We start from the raw sequence: 20,768 nt of genomic DNA, 5'->3' as shown, positions 1-20,768 counted from the left end.
AAACAAGTCTTCATGCTGCAGCATTGCCATGCCTGCAGCAAGGCTCTCAGCAGCCTTCTCTTACTCTCTGTTAGCTCTCATGCACTCGTATCATTCACTCTTGCAGTGAGGGTTGTGTGTTCAAGCATTATTTCTTGTCTCTAACAGCAGTCAACATCCGATCTCTTACGAAAGGAGTAAACTCCTGCAGCAGCTCTCCGCAGCTTGTACCTAACCTGCAAATCATTTATCTGATGATGTAACTAACCTTTGTCATGATGAGATGACAGTAGAGTTCTTTCGTGAAGTCTGTAAAGTGTGCATATGACAGGAGTTGAACAAAAATCTGTTTAGAAAGTTACTGTTTCTATTTCTCATCCCCATAGCCCGAGAGTTAATTCCTGCCATTCTACAGATACAATTTTTCATAACCAGGATTTCTTCAGTAAGAAGAGATTTTCTAAAAAGTCATACTAGTTATTGACTGTATAAGGAGAGGCAAGGCCAGCTGCTGTACATCTCATTTGTCCTCTTCCCATGCCCAGTTTAAAACCTTGATTGTCTATCAAATATCTGGAGATCACATGCCTGGCAAGAAACAGCATGTGTTAAAGTACTCCCAGTTCTAAAATTCTTCTTTCAAAGATTTTTGGCAAAGAAGAGGAGGGAGGCATTTTGTATCAAAACCAAAATGGCATCTGGATCGAAAGATAAGAAAAAGCACCATGTTTCCAAAAACCAAGGCAGCTTTCAGATGAGTTTTGGACCTGGCAGAAGTTCAGTGCCTGCATTAGTGCAATAGGAAAACACAGATCTCATGCTTTAACTTTGGAAGGGAAGCTCACTTCTACAGATCGGCAGGCACTTTGGACGCAGTTTAGCAGTGTGTTCAACCGTGAGCTTAACCTGTGAGCAATCTACTTTTCAGTCTGATTAAAAATCAGACGCTGCTAGACGGGGACCAAAATAATCCTTGCACATTAACCTCTACATGTAGTCAAACTCACAGCAAAGTGTCAACTGAGAGTTAAAATTGGAAAACTGCATTTTCCTGCACACAGGAAATTTTATCTACATGAACATTGATGAACTAGGAGACCGACAAGCGGAGTTCCACTTCAGGCAAGTTTTTAGAAGCTAAAAATGCGGAGTAGCTAGATTTACAGGAACTGTCTTTACCCTCAGGATAGGCCTACATGTAAATAATTTGCTATAAAGTAATGCCAATTAGTAGAATGACTTTTTTGTTTGAATGGGCAATGGGTTTTATAAAAATTCAGATGCAAGCAGGAAAAGTGCAAGTCTTTCACGGGCACACATTGTATTTGCGAGCTCTTCTTCGTAAGAATGTTTCAGGGGTCTCACAGTGCAGTTGGGAGCAGCTCCAGGAGAGTGTTGTGGTTTCACAGTGTAAAACAGCAAGGCTGTTGGGAGAGGGGATCTCCCATATTAGGCCAGCTTATTCAGCTCATCAGAATAGACAAGATTTAGGCATATAAGCTCTTTTTAATCCAAAGGCCTACATTTTTTTTTTTCAAAAAAAAAAAAGCAAGTTTCTAATCTTACATTTCCCCTAAAAACACTTACCTGTGTTACATCAGAAGTAAAAAACTGGTTTTCTCTGAGAATGTCTTTAAAACTACAATTTTAAGCTGCTTGTGAGCAAGCAACCACGTGCAAAGACCACGAAAAAGGTATTAATTATAAACTGCAATGCCAACTCATGATGGTCCTGGTGCAAATGACTCAGTTGCATGCTACAGGTATGATAAAATAAGGATCACACATCAACTGTCTCTAATCACAGTGTCATTCCCCTGCACCCCTTACTGTGCAAAAGCTCTGTTCAATTCAAGCTGAATCCGTTGAGGTTCCACTGGTGGTTTTAAAGTATTTGGATCAGGCCTGGAGTCCTGTTCCTGAGAAGTCTGAATCAGATACTTCTCACCTTCAAGTCTAACAGGACTTTTCTATTTAGAGGTTCATGAACCTTTGAGGAACAGGGCAAAACAATTCAGAAAGCAGACATTGATTCACAAATTGGCCATGGATATAATTCTGTACAGCTTTAAAGAAACTCAGAGTCATGGACTTTCGCAAAGCGAACACAGGTGCAGTTTTGGATGAAAGGAAAGGGGGCTTCTCCACCATCTCTGATGCCATGGCTTGCTACAGCCCCAGTCCTGTGAAGCACACCCAGAGTGGCAGTGCGTCGTGCGTGGAGGTGCAGCAAGTCTCATACCCAGTGCTTGGGAGAAACTCATTCAAGCAACAGTGCTGATCCTTCTGTTTGCTTGCTTGATTTCACCGTGTTCCTTACTTCGTAAAAGAAAAAAGAGATTGGAAGGTATTAGATGGAAGTTTGAAGTTTCTGAACAAAAACAATATAGAAACCCTTCTGTTTTCAATGTAAAATACAGCAAAATAATGATCTGAAAAAATCACAGTTTGAAACAGTTTCCCTTGTAAACTAATATCAGAAACACTAAAAAAATTGCATTTTAAAAAATCTCAATTTTTTAATGTGATTTTCTTTTTCTACAAAATGAGTTGTCTCTTGAGAATATAAATGTAAATACACATCAGTACATCCTACAGGATCCTACAGATCCTACAGGATCTCTAGAGGGTTGCTGTTTCATAACCTAGCAGGAGAGGGACAAAATTATAGCAATCTGAGAGGTGCTTTACTTTCCCCCCTTGATACCAAGTTAGAGAAAACCCACCACTTGCATTTAAAAATAGAACAAAAAGGGCAATCTGTTAGAAATGTGGACCACTTCGCCATAACTCTTTCCATGGCTTCCCCTGGTTCTTTCCAGAAGGATACACCAAATATGCCACTGATATATCCAGAGGCCAGGCTTGAACCCCCCGAACTCTGGGGAGGTGAAAGAAGTGAGTTTCGTCTGGAAGATTTTAATTATGGAGAGCTTAAGCCCTCAAAGCATCTGTCTGACGAAAATAAGAGGAACTCCAACTATTGCCTGACTTTAATACAAAACAATTAATCAGCTCTGGTTGAGCCAAAGTAGGCCCAGGTTGACTTGAAAGGTTAATGGATCCTCAAACTGTTTTAAAAAAAGACTTAGATGGAGTTTCAGTGCTGCAACGAAACACGAAACCAGGCTGCTTTGGTGTGGCTTTGGGCTTGTTACAAACATCTTGCAGAGCTTGAAAACTGCTTTTGATGATCAGCCTAACTTCCATTTCCTTAGTTTAATCCCATTTTTCCTGATTGCACTTCTTTGCCCCACCCTAAAGTGAATGCTCTCTTTCACTGATGCTTACACTTTCCAGATCTTTGCACGGGGTTTTCTGTCATGCCCTTTCTGTCAGCTCTTAGCAAAAGCTTGCACATTCAAGACAATTTCCTCAAAGGTCAGTTATACAACCCTTCTAGTAATTTTTGCTGCTCTTTTGTAGTTTTCTTTTCACATGACAATGCCGTCCAACTTTCAAGCACCTTTTGCGGCTTTTCTGCTGTACTACAAAAAGCTGCAATTCATTCCCAGCTCTGTAATGCAAATCCTTGGTATTTGGATTTATTAAATACTGTATCTTTCCAAAGTTTTAGTTCATTCCTGCATCTATTCAGGTATTGCTCCTTTCTAAATTTTTTTCCCCTCTGTATATCATTGCTGAACAGCACTATTCCCCCAGCATGCCAGCTTGTAATTTCTACTGTGACTTTCATTTTGTAATATTCTGACAGTATTTTATGTCTCCATCTCCCCAGCAGAGATTTTATTTCTCTTTGCTCACTGCTGTTGGTATACCCTCCAAATTCAGCTCCAAATTTAACTTGCTTGCTGCTTGGTCCTGTCACTATTTATAAACAGCAATGAAAATATTAACTAACACAGAGACAGTTTATCTGCCTAAATTATGCACTATGATGATCTAGTTCTGGTGCTTTCTAATCTTCTGTTTGTAAATACTTTCTCAAAAAAAAAATATAAGAAAAAAGGCAAGTGCAAAGCTCTGGGCAAATCTGGTTTTGTAAAATTAGCACAGGTCTAGTCAAGTCACTGGAATTTATTGATTTACCTAAGGATGTGACCTTTACATTTCTTTCTAATTTGGACAGTTTTCAAAGCTACTGAATAAATAATATGTAGAAATACTTCAGCTTTTGAGGAGATTGTTTACCCAGCTATGGAGTAAGTCTTTGTCATGACTAAGATGTGTCTGACTGCTCATCTCAGATGGCATTGCTTTTATTTCCTTGCATTTCATGCTTGTCATTGATCAAACTTCCATACACCATTAGAGATGGACTTTCCTAACACACCCAGGGCACCATGAAAACCCAAACTTGCAGCAGAATACCTGTATGACTTTGCGAACATCATCTGACTTCTGTGTATTCCATGTTCTGCTCTTTAAATTGGGAACAACGGCAGGCCTCCTACTTTTTTAGTATTAACCAAGATAGGTGCTTAATGGTAAAAGAAAACAGAAGATGATTTACACTAAGAATGTTTATTATTATACAATAAGTATATTTGTTAAGACACCCTGTTACTCTCAAAACAGACATCTGCCACACAGCATGCCGAGCATCATACTGCAATGCTCCTGTGCTTTGTGTGGAGATGGGAAATCCTGACTTTTGCTTTCTTAGTTTTTTCTTTCTCAGTTGCCCATGTATCTTAGGGCAACAACAGCCAACACTCTGAGGGAGAAAGCAAAGGATGTCAGGGTATATATCTAGGATAATAAAACCCCAGCACCATTCCATAGAGTTCCTTACTTCGCAGAGGTAGAAAGTAATAAACAGATATTTTGGCTTGGCTAAATTCTTCCAACAAATCAGAGAAATTAGGATCGTGTGTCCCAAACCTTTGTTCTGACCTTCTCAATGTGCATATTAATTAATCAACTCGTTAATGCAGAGTTATATCATGGAAATCAGGGCAGAGATAGACAGGTGTAAATATCATGTCACAAAAAAGGAGAGTGAGGAAAGGAATTAAAATGGAAAAAGACCTAGCTGTGACTGAGAAAAGCTTGCCTACTTCTGCAATTGATTATAGACCCAAGGATGTAGCTAGTATGGTTGATGTTGTACTGGACATTATTAGTAGTCAAGTCCCTCAATGGGATTGCTAGAGGATGTTGGGGACCTCCAGGGGGGTCTCGAGTGCCCTGAACTTCAGACGAAGTCAGGGGCGGGGGAGGAAGGTGCAGGGCCAAAACCTAACAGAATGAACTTTGCGCAAGGTGTGAGAAGCAGCTGCTGTTCCAAATAGTGAGGTAAGCACAGAGGAACTGCTCCTGACCTTTCTCTTGGAAATGGGCAGGTATGTACAAGGTGATCACATTTTTATCTCCAAAAAGACATATTTTTGAAAAGATTAAATGTAGACACACATGCCATTGCAATCAGCTGTGTCTGAAATGAGCCGATACTGCCATGGTTCCACACAGCGCATTTAACTGTTCAGGAAACATATTGCTCCTCACAGCAGATGCATTATCGCAAAGATGTCCCTCAGAAAGATGTCACCAGTTAGGAAAGTTTTCCTCAATGACTAGTAGAGTCATGAACACAATGGTAATCATAAATTGTATTGTAGATTAGTTCGAAGTGCAGATGAGTTTTTCATACTAGGGTTAACAACTGTCATCTTGTGCTTTGCTCAGCCAGTCATTTAAAGAGGAAATGTCAGTGACTCAGTGGGCTGAACTCCATTTCCACAAGAGATTAAGTATATACTATTCACTGGATTCTATTGGGGCTTAGTGCTCAGATGTGTCTTCTCTTTTGTAAATGGCCTTGACTAATTCGTGATTAAAAGCAACTGACCTGCTGCAGAGATTAAGAAACTTCTGTAGCCTCGTCCTCAGATATGGTGTATAGCTGCACCCCAGCCCATTTGCAAGAGGAATGAAATTGTTTCAAATTCCTTCAGTCTGACTTACAATTTGGTTGGTCCTGAGGAATGGGATGGTTAACGCCTTAAAGCTGACATAACTCAGTCCCACTTGATTTTGCCTTTGAATTCTTCAGCATCTTGGTGGGTCTGGCTCTTGTGAAAGCTTTATCTTCAGTCCGTATATGTTGAAATTTTTATATCTTGAGAAGCGGAAATGTTCAGGAGGATCATCACATTTCTCGGGGCATTCAGGACTCCACAGCAATCTACCTTAATAAATCCTTCTACAGGCACATATTGTACAAATAGTAGATTACTATTCTGAAATACAGTGCAATTTTTCATATGCAATTATTTGATACTGCCATCTTTGTGAATATTCAGAATGAAATGATATTTTCCTTGTTCTGTACCTTTTACCTGTCCCACTAAGCACAGAGAAGAAGGCCTGCATGTCTTCTCAACGTAGTGAGATGAGGGAACTAACAGGGCATTCTGCTACTTGTTGCTTGCTGTGAGTTTGTGAAAACAGTGCTTAGCAAGCAATGAGAATAATTATACTGTCATCTTTGGCAAAAGCCTGAATAAACTGCCAGCCACCACAAATGATCATTAGTTGCTCAGTCTGAAGAACAAAAGCTGCTTTTAAATTTTTCAGAAAGTGCCAAATACTTCAAGCTGACTTAGATAAATCATGTTAAGTATTAGAATGTTGAATGTAAAATTCACCAGTTGCTCTTCCTTCTATTCCAGTTCCTCTTAGCAATGTCTTCAAAGTAAATACTTAGGCAGTATCTCTCAGCACTAAGATTTCATCATTTTCACAGAACATATTAAATGGCACTTTGCTCTTCAACTGTGTAGACTGTTCACCAACTGACCAAAATAAAGCAATACAAATTCTTTTTCAAAATCACCAAGAATGTAACAAAACTGAACAAAGCTTTCCAACACTATGTAAAGTGCTGAGTCTGAAAAGAGCAGAAAGTAATTTGCCAGAGTCTACTGGGGATTTAATTTATTGAGGAAAGCAATGGGTATGCTTATTTACTTCTCCTAAATACAGGCTTTCCCTGAGATATTTAGATTAGACAGCATTAACATCCTGCTAATGCCTCAGTGATAGGCGGGAATACAAACCATTAAAATTGAGTAAAACTAAGCTGCAGTTGAAAGATCAAAAAACTTTGCAGTGCATGAGCTTTTCTTTACTATGGTGTTTGCTTTTACCCACCTTGCCACAAATGTCAGCAATCTCTAAGTCAAACTTGTGCAGTGCAAATTAACAGCTAACCAGGATGTACTGGTTTTCCTGCTATTCTATCATACGGGCTCCTACAAATCCTAGGGACCATTCATAATGCCTAATTGTCACTTAGTTTTACTCCTTGTTCCTTTAAGCATCTTCTTTGCTCCTGGTGCCATGTTTGCAATCACTTTTGAAAACCAGGTTATTACCCGAATAAGGGGCCACTACCACAACTCAAAGAGAGTAACATGGCTTCCTACTTTGATGTCTAGTGCTTTTTTAAATTGCACATAGCAGAGCGTTTTCCAAGTGCAGTTAAAAGCTGATTTGAGAGCTGTGTTCTTCCCACCCTCCTTTTAATTACTCTAGCAAGAGCTCAACACATCAGTGGTGCATCCCAACATCTGCAAAGGCACACAGAACAGTACAACATGATAGCAGAGCTGGTCCAAAGCTCCTCAGTGGATCAGGAAAAACAGCTTTCTGGAATATGTCAGCAGTCCTTGCAGGACTCCCAAGGTATGGAACAGAAAAGGAATTTGGTGATACAGGAGGAGAGAGACAGAAAACAGGGTGGATATCCCAGCAACAAGACCATGATAGGCTATTAATGCCCACCCTAGATAGCTGCCCACTCTCTTGGCACAGGTGCAAATTGAGATAAGTAGTCTACAATTACAACCAGTCATATTATTGAGTCCCCAGTCAAATGATGAGTCTGCCATAAACTAATAGGTCAACAAGGGATGCCTTTCGATGTGCTGGATCAGTTCTTCCGGATTTACGCTATCTAAACTGTTCTACAACCTGATGGCTTCTAGGAGAGGTATGCAGTAGATACTACATGGTGAGATGATACTGGTTCAAATGGATGTGTTTTATATCCAACATATATTGAAGACCCATTTAAGTCCTGTGTCATCACACACATTAGTGTTGACTTGTCTGTGTGTCACAGCTGACAGCTCATGGAAACAGAAGCTCAGATACCAGCATTAATACTCTAACACAATCAGATATCAGGAAAAAATGAAGTGAAAGCACTCACTGACTATGGTCTCCTCTCTTTATACCTCATAACATTACTTCAGCTGACACTGAAGCCCATCATGCTTATGGCCTGTGATTTTATTCTGAGGTCACCGTGGTAATGCTTGCCTTTGCCTATTTGGGACCTAGATCCAGGCCTCAAATACAGTGATTGAGTTTGTAATTCCTGTAGGAGTCTAAACAGGATTGTATCCATTTCTAGGACCATTCATTACAATTACTTGATCTCAAACAGTACACAAAGACAGCTAAAATGAACCTTTTCAGGGATTTACATCCGGAAAATTTTAAGAAGCAACTTGAAGAACATCGAAAATATCTCACAATCAGCAGCTAACTAGAAAAAGTTTGGCTTGACTAAATCTGCATTTCTACCTGAAAAGAATAATTTAAATTATGAGGGAACCGAAAAATTCAAGTGAAGGACTAAACTCTTGGGGGATTTTTATACCATTCTCCAAAAAGCTGAAGAAGGAGCTGTTGCTACTTGTGCTGACGTATGTTCTGCTAAGGTCCATATAAGCCTGAGCCCCAGGAGCCTGCAAGTTTGGTCAGTCTTAGACAGGATACCTCTTGAAATCCTGCCTCTCGGAATGCAAGGCTCTATAGATAATTTATTCACTGGGCTATACTGAGTAGGCACTCTCTTCTGTTTTGTGAAGAGCATTGTGTAACTTTTGAAATATGTCCAGAAACATCAGAATGATTTCCTTTGAAAACATGAAAACAAACACTTTAATGTTTTGCAATTTCCTTTCCTTTTTATCAATTTACCAACATAAACAAAAAGGTACAAATTGCAAATTATCTTCAATTTAGACAGGCGCAAAACCCTGTTTTGGGCCAAGAGCCATTCATCAAAACCAATACTGCCCAGCTCTATAAACCAATACACTTTCAAAGTGTCTTATACTCAAAATAGAGCCAAGGCCATAAACCAGCTGCAGTTTCCCAGTAACCTCCGTTTCTCCTACCTAGAAGAGCATCTTAGGCATATAGTGAAGTGCTGGACTTCAGGGACAGCCTGACAATTTTGAGTCATGGCCTGGAATTTCTGAACATGCCGCTTATGAACCTCCTGCCTTGGAGGAACTTCCTGAAAACTGTAAACTCACCAACCGTGAGTTGCATTTTCTTGAATGCAACTTTCAATTTTCTTGAATGCAATTTTCAGAAAATGCATTTGCATTTTCTTTCCAAATTTTACACCCTAAAACATTTCAGGAAAATTTAAAGACTAGTTCTGAAACATTTTTACTTTTGCAGCAAATAATTTGCCAAGCACAAATAAAGTGAAATTTCAGAGTAGTTTAACATCCTTCCCACCAAATCCACAAGACATTTTTTATCAAGTTCAGAAAAATACTCTTAAATATTTTTTCCATTAACAGGATTCCTCCACGGACAAGAAAAACAGCTTATGTGAACTGTTGTAATTCTGAGGATCCTAGCCCTTCCTTTTTGTGTGCAGCATGACATTAAAAAAAGTCTGCAGGAACTCCAGTCTTACTTTTCTCACCTCATCACCTGCTCCAACTTGTGTATTTTGCTAGTGCCACTTAGCTTTGAAAGTAAGCAGACCAGTGATTACATGCAGCTGCATGTTGGCATGAATAATGCTTTCAGCTCTTGAGCTGAGCATTGTCAGAGCTTTGCTCACCATCCTATGGACGTGTATGTCATACTGTGTGTGGGTTCGCTCTTCTGAGTCCTGTAAGAAATCTGCTAAATGACATCTGTTTCATAATATTTTTACTGCTTTTAAAAGCAAATCATTTACCGAGGGAAGACCCAATTGCACAGGAAGAGTCTATTTAAACAGCAGTCTTGACTACAAGATTCATCTACATTATGTTAGTATTTATTTAGTTATGACAGTAGTTGTATGGTAACTGAAAATCTTAGAATTTTTTTTTTCCAAAGCATAACATTGCTGCAAGCAACAGTCAAGATTTAGGTGAACTCATACTGTGACAAACTGAGAATGGAGAAAACACATTTCTTGTCCATAAAAGGACAGATCACACGTCCACAGAGGGTAGCTCTGATTTTGCTGCAGTTCCAAACTATGAAGTGGGGACTCACTGTTGTTAAAAGGAATTTTACTTAGAGTGAATAGAGTAAAACTTTCTTCTTTTTTTTCTTTGCCTTCTTAAGCAGAAGATGGTTTGCCTTTTTAAACAGAAAATGGTGGATTTTTGAAGGGGAAATTTTTCTGTTCAAGAGGTCTGTTGTTTCCACATTTTATTTCGGGAAAAATGTAGAGTACCCAGAATGTCACCAGCAGGTCAGGGAGGGGATCTTGCCCTTCAGCTCAGCACTGGTTATGCCACCTCTGGAGTGCTGTGCACATTTCTGGTCTCCCCAGTACAAAAGTGATATGGACATACAGGAGTGAGTCCGTGAGGATGATTAAGGAAGTAGGGCATCTGCCATATCAGGATAAGTTGAGAGCTGAGGCTGTTCAGCTTGGAGAAATGAAAGTTCAGAAGGGTCTTATCGAAGTGTAGAAACACCTGATGGGAGAGAGTAAAAATATGGAGCCAGGTGTGTCCCATGAAAGGACAAGAGGCAACGAGCACAAACTGAGATACAGGATATACTACCAAAACATAAGATTTTTTTTTTTTTAATGTGAGGGTGGTCAAACACTGGAACAGGTTGCCTGTAGGTCTTGTAGAGTCTCCATCCATAGAGATATTCAAAACCTGACTGGGCACAGCCCTCTGCAAGCTGCTTTTGCTGACCCTGTTTTGAGCAGTGATTGGATTAGATGATTTCCTGAGGATCCTTCCAACTCCAGCTGTTCCATGTTCTGTGCATTCATCCCAGGGTGCTACTCTTCTGATGTGTGGTGGATGTGCTTGCAGTGCAAGCCTGTTCTGAGTCACTTGAAGCAGTACAAGAAGCAGGGTTTACCACATCATGTGAGAGTACTTTAACATGAGTTTAATATTTTCTCCTTCATTCCACTACTTGTGCAACAATTTCATAAAATCGTTGTGCTTCAAAATTATTGGTTTGTTCCCACTATTTAGTATTCTACTTTGAAAGTTAATTTCATTCAAATAGAAGTGCAAATACAAAATACACAGGTATCTGCAAGGTAAAAAACCACTTCCTCAAATGGATGCTCACAGTTCTCAACTACACAAATGGCACGACAGAAAGCTTTAAAAGGAAATTACAGGAATTTCTAGAAGATGCTCAGAAGCTAGAATTACAAGGACACTACAGGAATTCATATAGAGCAGGATTTGGCAAAGTACAGTGCAGAGAAGAAGTACATTTTTAGGCCCAGTTTCCAAAATCTTGATCTTGAGTTAATATTGATCTTTTTGAACATGATTCTTCCATTTTGCAGGAGGTAGTGTGTGGGGCAGGAGGAGAGATGTCTTCCATCTGTCTTTCAATATTTCTAACTACTGCCCATTTTATTCCACTTTATATAAATGTAATGAAGGAACTTCATTAAAAACAACAGGAAAAAAATGATCCCCAACCCTGCAAACAACAGATACAAAATGGTGTGTGGATTCATCTGAATTTCCACTTGTATTAGAGAAGCGTAACCGCTACTTTACAAAGTTCAAAATATAAGAAACCCCATTTTGCTGCTTGGCTGCATACTTTTCCTTTAAGAATAGTTTCCTTTACAGCACCAGAGATACAGAGCGAGCGAGCTGTTGAAATACGATATTTATTTCCCACTGTATGTTAATGCCTTTAGGGTTAAGTTAAAAACAAGACATTTGAAGAAGAGGAATTTGATGGGTCCAAGAGATCTCAACATACAAAACTTGACAACACTTAGAAGAGTCAGAACTTCCTAGTTTTACACCATTAGATGGTCTGTTACTCTGTATAATCTTGCAATTTTGAAACTAAACCACTCTGAAAAGTGAATGAAATCTAGATGATACACTGAAAAAAATAGTCAGAAAACAGTTGCACTCCCTGTAAAGTGTAACGAAATACTATCTTCAAAGAAACACATAGCCTTTCTGTACCTATAAAGTGCAGACATTATATATATAAAAAAAAAGACCTGAATTTTCATGTTTACAGCTTCTAGTTAATTTCTCTATTTAATTGGTTTTATGTTGACTTTCTGTTTCTTTGCAGATCTTACAGGTGAATAAGGTGATGTCCATCTTGTTTTATGTGATATTTCTCGCTTATCTTCGTGGCATCCAGTCTACCAACATGGATCAAAGGAGTTTGCCAGAAGATTCAATAAATTCTCTTATTATTAAACTCATTCAGGCAGACATTTTGAAAAACAAGCTCTCTAAGCAGATGGTAGATGTTAAGGAAAACTATCAAAACATGGTGCAGAAAGCAGAAACTCAGCAAGATGTGGATGGAGATGAAAATGTGAAATCAGACTTCCAGCCAGTTATCTCAATGGATAGAGACCTCTTAAGGCAGCAGAGACGCTACAACTCTCCCAGAGTACTCCTGAGTGACAACACACCACTGGAACCACCACCTCTGTACCTCATGGAGGATTATATTGGAAACTCGGTGGTGGTGAACAGAACCTCCCGGCGGAAAAGGTACGCGGAGCACAAGAGTCACCGAGGGGAATATTCCGTTTGTGACAGTGAAAGTTTATGGGTGACAGACAAATCGTCTGCAATAGACATTAGAGGACATCAGGTAACTGTTCTGGGAGAAATTAAAACAGGCAACTCTCCCGTTAAGCAATACTTTTATGAAACAAGGTGTAAAGAAGCCAAGCCTGTGAAAAACGGCTGCCGCGGCATTGATGACAAGCACTGGAACTCCCAATGCAAAACATCCCAAACTTATGTTAGAGCACTGACTTCAGAAAATAACAAACTGATAGGCTGGAGGTGGATAAGAATAGACACCTCCTGTGTGTGCGCATTGTCAAGGAAAATTGGAAGAACATAATCCTGCATCTCTTTGCTATATAAATTATTACTTTAAATTATACGATATGCATGTAGCATATAAATGTTTATATTGTTTTATATATTATAAGTTGACCTTATTTATTAAACTTCAGCAAATCTACAGTATATAAGCTTTCCTTCTCAATAAACAAGAGCAAAGAGTGTGTGCCTCTGCTGTGGGCAACTCGGGGGTTTTTAGACTGTGTTTGTGACACTGCTTGTTGGCAGCATACCATAACCTTACTGTAAAATCTGTGTAAAATCAGTATTTTTCATTCAGTATTGTCAAGCTGGTGACTGTCACTTAGTAAACTTGTTAAAAATTGGATCAATGTCAAGAGTTGTGTACATATTTATATTCCCCGCTCTATATATTCACATTTAATTGGATGCGGTGTTGACTCCTCACTGCTGAAAGAAAAATGGACCAAAATGAGTGTTGTAGTGTGCAGATGATGTCAACATTACAGACCTTAAGTATCCATAAAATACAATTTCTGTGTATTATGCCAGTTTTGCCAGTGACATGACCATTTACCCTCAGTTAGCTAGTATCTCAAAATGGCTGCTTATAATTGAGTAAGTTTTGTTGATGTTTTCAAAGCACATTTGTTTTGCAACTGTTTCTAATGCTGCCAGTTCATTATAGAAGAAAATAGGGAAAATATCTAAAATATTTATAGTAAAAATTTGCTGAAGCCGAGAACAAATCTAAATGGATCATTAATATAATACATAAAAGATTATTTCTTTAGAAATCAGTATTTATCGTGATCAGCCTCTTTCTCCTTACATGAATCATCTTCTGCTTGTGCTGTTGGATCATTCCTGAGTTTTTAGATTAGAAACAAAGCTTGTGGTTTCTTAACCTTCAAAGTGCCCTTGGCTTGCAATTTGTAGTAAAGAAAGATTATATCCTGGTGTGAGTATCAAAGCCATACATGTGTATAAAGCTGTTCTTCTCCTCGACAATCCATTCTCCATTTTTCACAGAGGGAAAGATGTATAGAACTGCTTGACACACCTGGTGCCTTTCATAGGGACATGAAATAACAGATCCTTTTGAGCAGTATGGTGAGTAAAATCCTGGTAGCCCATAGTTACAATGAAGTTCTTCAGTTATACAGGTGTCTTGTTGCTTAAGACAGACAAATGTTCCAGCATATATATATACCTCAAACTCTTCTTTGTATTGTCATGTAGCTCCAATGGGGACAATAATAATTACACTACTTGAAGAGATGGTCTATTGTACATTAGCTGTATAATGCCCTGGGTGGGATCCCACTCCCATAAAATTAAATGAGAGTCTTGTCATGGCTATCAACAGAATTGAGATTGGACTCAAAGCCAAGGTTTGCAGGATGCCTTTTTTCATATGGCTTTCACTACCGGAGAACCAACTCCAAATCTGCAACATGTCATCAAAGGCAGAAAATTGCCTCTAATTCCATACAGAGAGTTACACATTGTAAAACCACTGCGGAACTGGACACGTCACTCATGAGGCCAAGCAGTGGAATAGCAGTGCCTCTGAAAGCCAGGTTGGTGCGTGTAGGTATAATTCTGCATGGAAGGCCATAAACAAAGTTTCTGAGATCCATCTTTATTTTCACCATGAGGCCAGGGTATTTACCTCACAGGAAATATCATCACCTCACAGTACTAAATCCTAACTTAACTTTACTTCAAGCAATAATAACTTCATAGGTTCGATACCAACGCAATCATTGCAAGGAAAGAGAGGATGTAATATAACAAGGAACTCAGCATCTGATAGATATGACCAGAATTTTTCCAGTGTTCTCCTTTCTTGGCAAACATTTAAAACCAAAAAATCCTTAACAGGGGTATTGCTAGTTTTACTAGTAGGAGAGTTTAAGTTTCAACTAAATTTTTCTACTTGTGGGGGACAAGAATATTTCATGAAGTCCTACCCCACCAAAATTTTTTTGCAAGTTAAAAGCTTTGTTTTATACCCTAAATTAGCAAATAAAAATCATTTTCAGATGCTGTGAGTAATTGAAAGAAGATATTGTCATGGAACATTAACTTTAGGGATCTCCATGCTTCAGCATGCTTGACAGGTCTATCTCCATATGAGAAGAGGAAGTATGGTCAAATCCCATTAATTGGAAACTACCTTGTTCCTACAGTGTGAATGCCACACTTGTTTACATCACTGTGAATTCTATTGAAGATGGGTGAGAAAATGTAGGTTTGTGCAACGTAAACAACATCAGATTTGATACTAATGCCTTTATTTTGGCTCACTGAAAATCAGGGGAGGTTCATTCTTTCTAGGTTCAAAGAAAACAATTTGTCCTTTTCCACTGTAAATCCAGTAACAGGAAATCGTCTTTGACTCTTAGCTTTACAAACGCACCAAGTATCGTACAAGTGGACAGAAAAATGTGTGAGAGTAAATACAATGCTTGTCATCTGAAACACATTAAACGAGAAAGAAGCAAGGTGTGTAAGTTTATTAGATTGGCCGTCTCTTTCTCACCCCAGCATAACAATGAATGGAAGTGTTACCCTCTGGATCTGATCCATTTTCCACTGAAGTCAATGGAAAAATTCTCACCTTCTCTGGTGGAAAGTGGATAAGGCCCCAAGCAAAGAAAAACCTGCAGATCTCAACCAGAGAGCGGAGCAATTGCACACACCAGTTACGCGTTCTTGTAAATCCTGTGTACGCATAAGATGCTGTATAATTTTGTAACAAGTTTGTAAACAAAGACTGTAATAAATTTGTTAAGGCCTAATTCTGTTTTCACTGTAGCTGAGGATGGTTTTATTGTCAACCCAGACATGGCACAATGAATTCAAAGTTCCTATCCAACTTTTTTGTATGTGTGTTAAGTAATTAAGCAAAATATTCAGCTTGCAATACTAGTTTAAGTATTCTAAAACTCACTCCCATTAGACAGCTTAGACAATATTGTTTTGCCAATGTATCATTATAAACACACATTTTATTTAGATTTTTCTCCCAAGCAATCGAATACTATTCTTAAATTGCTTGTCTGTGTTAAACTGTATTTTCTCCATTTTTTCCCCTAGTTTTTTTACAGTCCATTTAGTAACAGTAAAAAATGCTCCACTGAGGTTTTGGGAAACCATCTGCATTTATTTTATCACCTTTGAACATGTGTTCAGGAATGAAGTCTGTGCAGCGAGTTTACTGCTACCAAGAGATTTGTGTGGCTGCACCAGGAAGAAACTCTGACTGGACTACACGGAGTGTGTGCTCAAAAGCGTTCTGCTCATACTCTATTATTTCAATGCTTTAACAATCAGACCCTTTCGCTCAGCTATACATCGTGTATCTGCAGACAATATCAAACAGGAAACAGGTCTGATTGGGAGTTCCACAATTAAAAATTTAATTATAATGACCTGCTATTTCTGACCTTTTGACAAACACATTTGCACAGCGAAGCAAAGCGCATAACCATTCTTCTCATTTAATAGAAACATCGTGGCAAAATCAGTGGGATTCTGTGTTGTCCGTGCTTGGTACGCATATGTAATTCATCATGCATGTGGCGGGGTGGGCAAGAAAGGAGGAGGAGGAGGAGGAGGAGGAGGAAAAGGAGGAGGAGGAGGAGGAGGAGGAGGAGAAGGAGGAGGAGGAGGAGGAGGGAATGATAAGTGCCACAGCTTGTGAGAAGTAAAAGGCTGTGCTACGGGTTGGAGCATTTTAAAGCGTGGAGGGTTGTTTTATGAAATGCTTTGCCTGTATTTTGCTACGCAGATGGCAGAATGACGAAGCAAACACAGATGTGGTATAAAAATGTCAAGCAATATAAGGATGACAAAATCTTTTCCGGGAAAGTCAGCCATTTGCTGACTGCCACTGTAGGTCCATGCAGTTCTGTGCAGGTTGTTGCAGAGGTCAGCAATGACATTACCAGTTAAATTATTTAACTTACTTCTGTGGTAAAAAAAGTGTACTTTCCCCTGCAACTTACTACATTCATGAGCTGGATAATTTTCTCTTCTGCTTTGGTACCTCTAATGAACAGCAAATGGTAATGCTTTCCATGAAGGTCCCAAAATAGAGATTTTTCCTTTGTTTTACTGCAGAGCTTTGAAGCCAGTGGCACCTGAAAGCCATACTTTCACTATGAAACTGGCCTTTTGATGTCATGACCTCATGTTTCCAGACATTTTGGTCACAGGGTCCTATTTCGAAGCTGTTAACCACACAATTATGTGAGATCATGACCAGACTGCTCACAATCACGCTTGAGAAATGGCTGTGTACACAGTGGCCAAGGAGCAAAAAGACACTGAGGCAGCCCTATACATCTTAACATCCTCCTTCCAAAATGTCCTGCTCTGCTTGCAGTCTTGATCTGCAATTTGCATGATCAAGGGCTGCATAGTCAGGGGTTGCCTAGTAGACCTTTGACAGAAGGACAGTTTCTCAGTTTGCATTTTTTTTTTTGCATGCCCAGAAGCATGTCTTATGTGACTCTGGACGGACCTTCTGTAAAAGGGTGCCTTGGCTGAGGCACATCAGTTATTCCCTCTCTAAAACACTGCATGTTATTACTATTTACCTGTGTCACAGGGAAGAGAGAGCATCATTGATAGACCAGCTCCATTATTTGTAAATTACGTTGAGGCCATTTGACAGAAAACATTAATGTGTCCAGGGGAGACAGCTAAAGAAGAAGGTATGGTGCTCCTTTTCTCTAAGCAAAAATGTTAAAATGGAGAGTGGGAGAAAAGGAAAGTGCTGAAAAAAACAGGGAGTCATAGCTGTTGGGTGGCAGATATTTTACAGAGAGTTAGGAAAGCAAGGAAGAGAGATTGTTCAACTATAATCTCAGATGAAAGGCTCTTTCCTGACACGATAAGGGTTAAAGAAATACCATTAGATCATCCAGAACATTAATTCAAAAGGAAAATTAACCTCTTTTAATTGGAGTCAATCCTACTGCGTTGATTAGGAATTAGCTATGCTCACTGAGCACAGATGATGAAGTCTTGTTCAGGGTTAGCCCTATGCAGCCTCTGTTGTCAGCACTTAGGATTGTGAAGCTCTTTAGTGAGGGCAGAAATTGGCTCAGAAGGTATTAAATCCAAATTGAATGCATAAAGTGGACCCTAAGTCGAAAGCATTATCCACCACCACAAAAAACAAACTCAGTTTTTAACTTCAGTGTTACAAAAATTGTTCATTACTTTGTCTGGTTCCAAGGACTTAGTTTTCAAATAAGTTTTGAACTGTCTGATATGACCAGTGCACATATATTTAACAGCAATTTACAAAAGAAAAAAAACCCTGTTAAATGAAAGCATGCAGTAAAATACTGTGTCTAGCACTGTAAATAACTCCTGTTGATTCCTATTTACGTTCTCAGCATCTGAGAAAGGAATTTTAAATCTTGGTTTTGTTTTACACGTGGTATTTTGTATAATAAGGACCTCAACTTCTTGTAGATGTTTGCGATGTGCAATCTTTGTGAATAATGGAAAAGAAATATAGCTCTAAAATTGTTGGGCAATGTAAAAGTTTTGTGTCCCACATTTGTACAGTAGATAGTTAAACAAAGCATGTGAAAGTGATAGAATCTGTCTCTCAGGCTCAGAGATTAAATATGTTTAAAAATACTGACTGGCAGCTTGTATCAACTTATTATGAATACCTTGAGTCAGATTTATGTGTGTGTGACACAGCCCACTGCTCATATGGAGTGTAACTTTCTAAATCTCTGTTACTGCACAGATCTACTAAATTTGATTCTCGTTATATTCAGAAGTCAGAAATTTACTAATTTCTACATACACTCTCATTTCTGCTCTACAGAGCATATACCATAACCTAAATATATGAGCCAAATCACAGGTCAGAGCCTGACCGCTGAACTTGTCCTGAGGATAAAAACTTTTAAGAAGGAGATTTTTCTTTTCTGCAGAGAGTAAGAGCTCAACTGCCACTGTCACAGTGTGTATGCAATGATATCAGAAGGACCTATGAAGTCTCAAGGAGGTAGAAACTGGTCGACTGGAACACGGAAGGGTAGAAGTGGGATGGGCGAGGCAATATTTTTTGCATTAGTTCCTTGAAAATTAGACCCCTCAGCCATGATCATCCTGATATCAGCATCTGACTCAGAGGCACATATCCCCTAGGTCAGTTATCTTGGCCGTCTTGGATTCCTGAGACTTGGCATCAGAATATGGTACTTGTCCTAGGCAAGGGTAAAGGTGGAAAAAAGTCTTCTCCCACCATAATCAGATAACAGCAATTATGCAAAAGAGAGTTCTCACGGGAACAGTTTTGTCTCAGAGTCTCATGTTTTTTTATGGGGTTTTTTCGGTTCGGGGGTTTTGTTGTTTTTTTTTTTTTTTTTTTTGAACAGAAATGGAAGATATGCGTCCTGAGAAAGGTCTCCTGATGCGTGTCGTTTTCTCAGAGGGATATGAGGAAGCTGGAGAATAGAAGTTAGACAGAAAGAGGGAAATTCTCCTGTAGTAGAGTCATTCACTGATTTATTTTTCATTCAGGTTTCCTTTTAACATGTTGGTGGTTCACTACAAAAATACATGGTGAAGTCTTTTGATGTAGATCCTGCTGCAGGGAGCATTTATATGTGAGAGGAAAAGAACAGCACCACAGCATCATGACCGGATTGAGAAGAGGGGGCTCAGCAGTCTGTGGCTCCTTTCTCTCTTTTTTAAAATGCTGTGGAGACTGGGGTCTGTCAGTGGCACGAAAGAGGAGAGCAGTAACAGTACAGCTGCCCAACACACTTCCCCATTCACGATAGCCAGGCAAAGAGAGCATGAGATCAGTTCCGTCATCCCCCAGGCTGATCCTGGACAGGTGCTTGATTTCCTCCCATGGAATCTTTGAAGAGAAGGATCCACACTGCCATTTCATAAATCATGTTCAAGAAATATCAAAGCAGTCCTGCAATGGCTTGGACCTGGTTCACACAAAGTGAAACACTAAAGAAGGCGGCAAAAGTGGGTGGGTTTTTTAGCAATATTGAGAAGTTTCACTTACACCAGAATGAACAACCTGAATAGCGGAAGGTATTTAAATCATCGGTATAGTTTTAAGTTGAACCACCACACATACAACTAATAAATACTAATAAATACTTAACTCTATTAATGTCTTACTTCAGTGGGATTAGTCCCGGCTTTTACTTACAACAAAGCTTGGAATTGTGCCTGTGACGTTTTAAAGCAATGTCTCAATGTCTGTATACTATGTAGCTGCTGCCCATGTAGCTACATGAGGAATACCAGTCAAATTATTTAATGTGATAGATTACAGGATGCCTACACTTCTCTGCTATACTGTGCATGGAGGAATACTGTCAGATCTTAGATTGATTCACTGCAGCTCACCAAGTAAACCCAGCGGCTTTCCATGGCACCAGCTAGATAGCCTCCCCTGAGAACCATGCATAGCATTCAAAATTAACTTTACTTCTTGCTTCAGATGTAACTTCATTGGGCCTTGTTTTATTTGATGAAATTATGAGAAAGAAGTAAAATCAGGTTTGCAGGTATTGGCATTCAGATTTAAATTTTGAAATCTGTAACTATTGTCAACACAAGAAACACTGGAAAATTAAGAGAACACGTGCAGACTACAAGCTCGGTTACAATGCTCTTGTTCAGAAACAAAACTGTTTTAGACAATAGTAATCTGAT

At 39.1% G+C, this 20,768-nt stretch overlaps 1 protein-coding gene across 1 annotated transcript in view; it reads left to right on the top strand.

Annotated features, from left to right (window-relative positions):
• The window catches only part of NTF3 (neurotrophin 3), a 52,394-nt gene extending 39,071 nt beyond the window's left edge, over positions 1 to 13,323 (top strand). The window contains exon 2 of the mRNA XM_010132523.1: positions 12,286 to 13,323. Coding sequence (XP_010130825.1) covers positions 12,286 to 13,080 — 795 coding nt within the window. The 3' untranslated portion in view covers positions 13,081 to 13,323. The remainder of the gene's footprint in view (positions 1 to 12,285) is intronic.
• The last annotated feature ends 7,445 nt before the right edge of the window (positions 13,324 to 20,768 follow it).

This window comes from Buceros rhinoceros, unplaced genomic scaffold (assembly GCF_000710305.1).
Source record: "Buceros rhinoceros silvestris isolate BGI_N320 unplaced genomic scaffold, ASM71030v1 scaffold3390, whole genome shotgun sequence".
NCBI lineage: Eukaryota > Metazoa > Chordata > Aves > Bucerotiformes > Bucerotidae > Buceros > Buceros rhinoceros.
Note: the sequence above shows the minus strand (reverse complement) of the source record. Positions and strands in the feature narration are given on the sequence as shown.